General features: G+C 45.1%; 1 protein-coding gene across 3 annotated transcripts in view; it reads left to right on the top strand.

The window, feature by feature from the left end:
* The window catches only part of CNTN5 (contactin 5), a 2223160-nt gene that overhangs the window by 2189268 nt on the left and 27699 nt on the right, over positions 1 to 6193 (top strand). For all 3 annotated transcript variants that reach the window (XM_082244684.1, XM_082244682.1, XM_082244683.1), the window contains one exon: positions 5103 to 5289. In XM_082244684.1, coding sequence (XP_082100810.1) covers positions 5103 to 5289 — 187 coding nt within the window. The remainder of the gene's footprint in view (positions 1 to 5102; positions 5290 to 6193) is intronic.

Here is a 6193-nt window from a genome sequence, read left to right as displayed (position 1 = left end):
ATTCTTTTATATATATATATATATATATATATATATATATATATTTATTCTTCAAGGCGCTGTCTTCAAAAGATCACCTTATATTAGAAAAAATGATATATATATATTATTTTGCTATCTTAAATTATAGCAGTATAGCAGTTAGGTTTAGTTTACACTTGCAGTTCAGGGGCAGTAAAAACATGTGGTTCAGCCACATTCCCCCTCCCCCAACTGCTTTCTATAAACTGAAAAGACAGTTGTACGTCGTTATAAATATGCCGCAGCTACAATGCACATTTTATCGCTTTTTGCTGTCGCGTTTGTCGGGCATTACTATTCACTTAAATGCGACCCATTTAATCTTATGCCATTGCGCCGCAACGGCCCCACATGCAATGCATTGTGGTTGTGCTGTGGTGGTGCGGACTTTTACTGGTTAAAACAGGTGGTTTGAAGATGACCTAATGCCTCCTCGCTGCATGTCAAATGCCTCTAATCATCGATTCACCGAGTGCAAGTATAAATGAGCCTTTATCAAATAAACAGGCCCATAGCAGAAATGTAAAAATGGCCATGGTTGATAATGGTGTACAGGTGCGAGAACTGAAGAGGTTAAATAACATAGTAAAACCATAAAAAAGTGTCTTTATTTAAAGGAGCAATCCTTATTCTTCGGCTGCACTAAATAGAACTGCGCTCGGGAATTTTATGGAGCATTCTAGGAACATCCATCAACCTATTTATCCCTGTTTTCCCAGCAAAGGTCATTTTGACATTGTCAGACCTCTTTCTAAACTCAATGTGACAGACACCTGTCCTAGTCTGAATAGCTGAAAGAGAATCGTCTCCCTCCATTGCTGTTTTGCTTATGCTTTCAGTAAAACATCAACCCGCTACAATTTATCCTTAGGTGTTCTGTCAGATTTTATTCATCACAATTGACGTCGCTCTTTCTCTATCTGGATAGTGAGACGGGTGAAGGGCTTGTTATAAAGCTGAGCCTTGCAGATCACTGTGTCAGCAGGACTAGTTAAAGTTTAACAAAAAGCTATAGATGAACTGTCTTAGCTGTCAAAGGATTTATTATTCTGTTCAGCCAGTCCTGGGACCCAGGCACCCCTGCATGTAGGCAGGTAGGGCTGCAGTTTATCATTTAACCTGAAGGTGGCACTGTGCTGTTTCTTAAAGGAGAAGTACAGCCGAGGCTTGTTTGGCTCTAATTGTCCTGTGGATCACAGGAGTGCAGTTTATTCTGCACTTCTGTGACCCATTTTCAGCAGACAGCGGCCGAAGTCTGCTGTCTGCTGACGTCACAGAGCCGGTCTAGGCGCAGACAAGATCGTGAAAATGGAGTCGGGATCCACCAACATGCCTGGACCGACACCCGGCTTAGCCTTTTTATTCGATTTTATTGAAGTAAAAGTGAACAAAACAGGGGGTAATTACAACAACACATACTATATATCATTGTGTAGGTAGCTAAGTAAGCAGTCATAAAAACATAAAGGTAAGTGAGTAAACAACTGGAAACAAAGAAAAAGGGGGAGGGGGAGCTAGTAACGGTAAGAGGTATTTCAGTCCTTAGCAAAGGATTCGGGGGGGGGGGAATGGGTGATGCCCTAGTGATATGTGAAAGTCTTGTTGTATAAGTCCAATTCCCGTTGGGGAAGGGTACTCGTCATGAATAGCCGACATTTGGGCTCAGCCTCTTAGTGAGCCGCTGAGAGCCTGAGCCAGCCGCTCCCGCCCCCTCCACAGAACAGTGCTCCAGAGAGAATGGTGGCAGAACAGAGAGCCTGTGACTGACAGTCACCAGGTCTCTGCTTGGGGAGCTGTGAGAACTGAGTGATCTGTGATGTTAGATTGCTCGGTTCTCAATCTTAGAGGCACTGGGGACAGATGTAGCATCCAACCGATGCTGCATCCAGCTGGGTAAGTATGATCCTGGAATAAAGTTAACCCCATACTTCTCATTTAAGTCTGGCTGGCAGTAGCCTATTGAGAAATAATTTCCTCCTGCTTAGGGCTCCAGGCAGCCACCTTGGGGAGGACAGCAATCTTATTGAATACCAAAGTCCTGTGATATTTGGGCAGCCGTCCTGACTAAGGACTCTATAAATAGTAGGATCCTGCGCCATTCGGTGTGGGATAAAGATAGGGATAGAGCACCCAGAAAGAGAGAGAGTAGGAGTAGCATTAAAGCAGATCCACACCCTTCTTAGTTTTTCAGCCAAGAATGCTGCCATCTTGGCCTCTGTTTGACATCCAACTGCCATGGTGCTGCTCATGTGAGCAGTTATGACTCCGGCCATTTGATGGTTTGACAGAGCACAACTAACGTGCCAGTTATATTTCCGGTATGTGCCGATAATAGAACTGTTTTTCTAAACTGGTAAATCGATGGGTTTAGTTCCACTCTAAGGAGTGGGACCTCTCGAGGAGAGTAAGAGTATGTTTCTCCTTACAGGGTCCTTCTGTCCTTGGAAGAGTCTTCCACCAACAGCCAGATATCTGCAGGGACATTCAGAGATCAGTGTGAAAAAGCTGTAGCCAGCTCCTAGGGGAATCCCAATATATTATAATTTGGAACAGTGCCCTCTTCAGCCTGAACAAGTGTATGACCTGCAACATAAGTGGTGCCATTCCTGTAAATTGCCTTATATCTGTGAACTTTCAATTTTTACAATTTAGACAAAGTTAAGTATCCACATGTGTTTATTCCATTCTTGGGAACACTGCTTAGACTATAGTAGTGATGGCCAACCTTGGCATCCCTGATGTTTTGAAACTACATTTCCCATGATGCTCCAATAGTGCAATAATACATTTTCCATGATGCTCCAAAGTTCATGAGCATCATGGGAAATGTACAGTAGTTCCAAAACATCTGGGTGCCAAGGTTCGCCATCACTGGACTATAGGCAATCTTGGTGCATTACTTCTCTTCATGACATGAATGCATTTCAACTTGGTTACTGACCTACCCCAGCCTGCTGACTGGTAATGAAGAGCAGCACACCGATGAGGTCATCTCTTTTCTACCCCCCCCCCCCCCTTCATAAAAGCATCTTCAGGAAACTAGCACTTTGCAGTGCAGTGAAACCTGGTTGGCTATGGGAGCTCCCACTCCTTCCAAACTGTTTTCGGGAAATCACAGGAAGCTGATATCAAGACAGATTCTGGTTCTTTTCATAGTTTTATGTAAAATTTTAAATAATTACATTTTTAAAGTGTATTTTTACTTTTGCAGAATTGAAATAACACCTGCTTTATTTTGTTACATGTTCCAATTCACATAGCATAACATGAAAAAAAATGTAAAAACTTCACTTTAAAAGCATATACAGTATTATAGTATACTGGATGGAAACCCTCAGCTTGTAAAACAACCCATTCAGTTTGAAATAGAAATGAAAGGCAAAACATTTGTGTATAGATATAAAAAAGATTACAAACACTTTTCCCCCCCTTTTTTTAAAAGTGATTACATTCCCTTTGTTTGCAGCTGCATAAGAGCTGGAGGGAGAAACTGCAGGGCACTGATCTTCCCAGTGAAAGGCTATGCAGGGGATGTGTGTCAGGACAAGTCTGATCATTGGTCTGCACTGGAATTGGATCGTATGGGTGTACACACCTTTGCGATCCGATTCCAGCACTGCCATCCGCGAGCCAATCTGGGGGTGTCAATAACTTTACATTGACACCCACAGCGGTTCGCAGATGTCAGTGTAAACCGTGGGTGATTCAGGTGCGATGCAGGAACTGCCGCAGGAATCGCGCCAGTTCCCGCATCTCACAAGTGTGAATCCAGACTCCATTGATCCCCTGCAGTGGGGTTGAGCCTGCACTGCAAGGGTTAATTGCTCATTGTGTCCAAGTGAGAGAATAATAACTTCTACTCGGGGGGACTGAGCCAGGGGGTCAATTGCCCCCTGGGCCGCTCTAATCCCCAATAAAAAGTCTGCACCGTTTCTGCCACAGACATGCCTAAAGGATTCCTGAGTGCGGGTTAAAGACAAGGACAAAGCGCAGCCCCCCCCCCCCCCCCCAGCATGGATGGTATAAACTGTGTCTGAGCAGAGGCCGGTTCCATGTCCCACTGGAGACTCTTCTGCCCTGGCCAGCCCCAACTGAGCTGCCCCAGCCCCCCCCCAACCTCCCCCTGCTAGCCAGGTCGGGAACCCGGATTCAGCCGGTAAGTAGAGAATATCTGGAGCAGGGCTTCAGATTGGAATGGGGGTCAGGAGGAGGATTGGGAGAGTGAGAGGGGGGTGAGGGAGAGTGGGAGGGGGGCCGAGTCACCGCACCATGGGCCTCTGGTTTGTACTTTCCCCCTGGGTTGAAAGTTGCCAGTCTGCCCCTGGTTCTACTTACCTGATCGTCTGCTCCCCCAGCAGATGGTGCTCCACCACGCTGCTCCATTATTACGTCCAGTGCAAGGTCCCTGCTTTGGTCTTGATGACATCAGGACCTTTGGACCATTGGAGCATGGGGGAAAGGACACAATGGGGATCAGTCTAGCAGCGCAGAGAATTTAAAGATCGGAAAGGTAACCTTCTTTTATTGTTCCCAAAGAAATAAAAGAGCTGGTAACCCTTGCAGTGCTGGCGCAGCCCCACCGCAAGGGTTAATTTTCCAGTTGCCTTTAGTTGGGCTTTAATTTAATACATTTTTGCAATAGGTGGATTATGCCTTTAAGTGTCAGTTTGGGTCCTTTCACTATAAACTATATGGCTCCAACTAGACATGACAGGTTTACATTAAAATCCTGGGGTCATCAGCATCTTCCTTCTCTATTCCTTTGAGCCTTTAGCATAGTTTGTTTCTGTGTTTTGTCTAAGCAGCCAGACTCCGTAACGCCAAGCCTGAGAATATCAATGAACCTGTGCGCAACGCAGCGACACCCTGACCCAAGGCAGATGGGCAGGTGAGCCGACAACACTCAGGCGTTAAACTCATCCTACAAATCCCTGATGTTTGAAATTACCCGTCCTGGTTTTTTTTTGACAGGAGCCCCTCTTCACCGTAGGGAGGCCAGAGCCTTCAAACAGCCAATAAAGAAATAAAGTGAAAACTTCACGGCTGCCAAAATTAATCTTGTGTGTGGTCACTGTTGGCAGGTTAGTTACTGGAATGATATGGAGCAGGAAGAGGCTGCAGAAAAAGTGAAAACAGCTGGAAATGAGTCTTCTATCATCCTGACAGAGCTGGAAGGAAATACATTATATCACATCACTGTGAGAGCGTTCAACAAAGCCGGATACGGACCTCCTAGCGCGGCCATACGTGGAAGCACCAAGAAATCTCGTAAGTGCCTTGCTGTTTCCATTCCATCACTCTCTGCGCCTATTTCTCGGCCAACTGAACTGGCCTTCAATCATATCTGGTTTTAAAAAAAAATTATATTCACAGATGTATTTTTAACCCAAAAAAAGTCCTTCCTCCAAATCTCCCACGCATGCAGGTTTGATTCCCAATGCCACTCGTATCTGCAGTTGGTATTGGTGTCAGTCACAGCTCGTAGGCAGCAAGGGGGGATGGGGGGGGGGGGTGAGTGACACCATGAGGCTGATTTACAAAAGGCAAATAAACTCTACATTCTGCAAGTGCAGTTTCTCCAGAGCTTAGTAAATGACAGGGAGCTCTGCTGACTTCCATCATCCAAACATGTGCAAGCAAAAATTATGTTTTTTTTTTTTTCTTGCATGTGATTGGGTATTCTTTGCAAGGTGAACCCTTACCTCATTTACTAAGCTAGGGAGCAACTGCATTTGTGTAGCACCCTAGTTAGGTGCTAGGCTGCTAGTTAAATTTAGTTCTTTTTGGGCTTCTCTGTAATCAAAAAGGAAGGGCAAACGGTGAATTCAGGTCGAACATTTGCCTGTTCGTCAGTTCGCCTAACACCCTAATTTGCAGGGTGTTCGCCAGGTGTTCACCCCAACAAACACCCTGCAATGCACTGAACGCTGCACAAAGCATTCTGTACATTCAAAACTTTGCCCAATCAGGGCGCAGTGTAAGATGGTTGTTAAGGAGTGGGGCCGGGAATACGGCTGCTGCATTCTTAACAACCGATTAGTCATCAGCTGTCAATGGGTTTCCCCACTGGCAGCTGCCTAAAAAAAAGTGGCATTAAAAAAATATATATATATTTTTTTTAAATGGCGTTGGATCCCCCCCCCCCAAATCCATACCAGACCCTTATCCAAGC

The sequence above is a fragment of the Pelophylax lessonae genome, assembly GCF_965119305.1.
Source record: "Pelophylax lessonae genome assembly, chromosome: 2".
NCBI lineage: Eukaryota > Metazoa > Chordata > Amphibia > Anura > Ranidae > Pelophylax > Pelophylax lessonae.
Note: the sequence above shows the minus strand (reverse complement) of the source record. Positions and strands in the feature narration are given on the sequence as shown.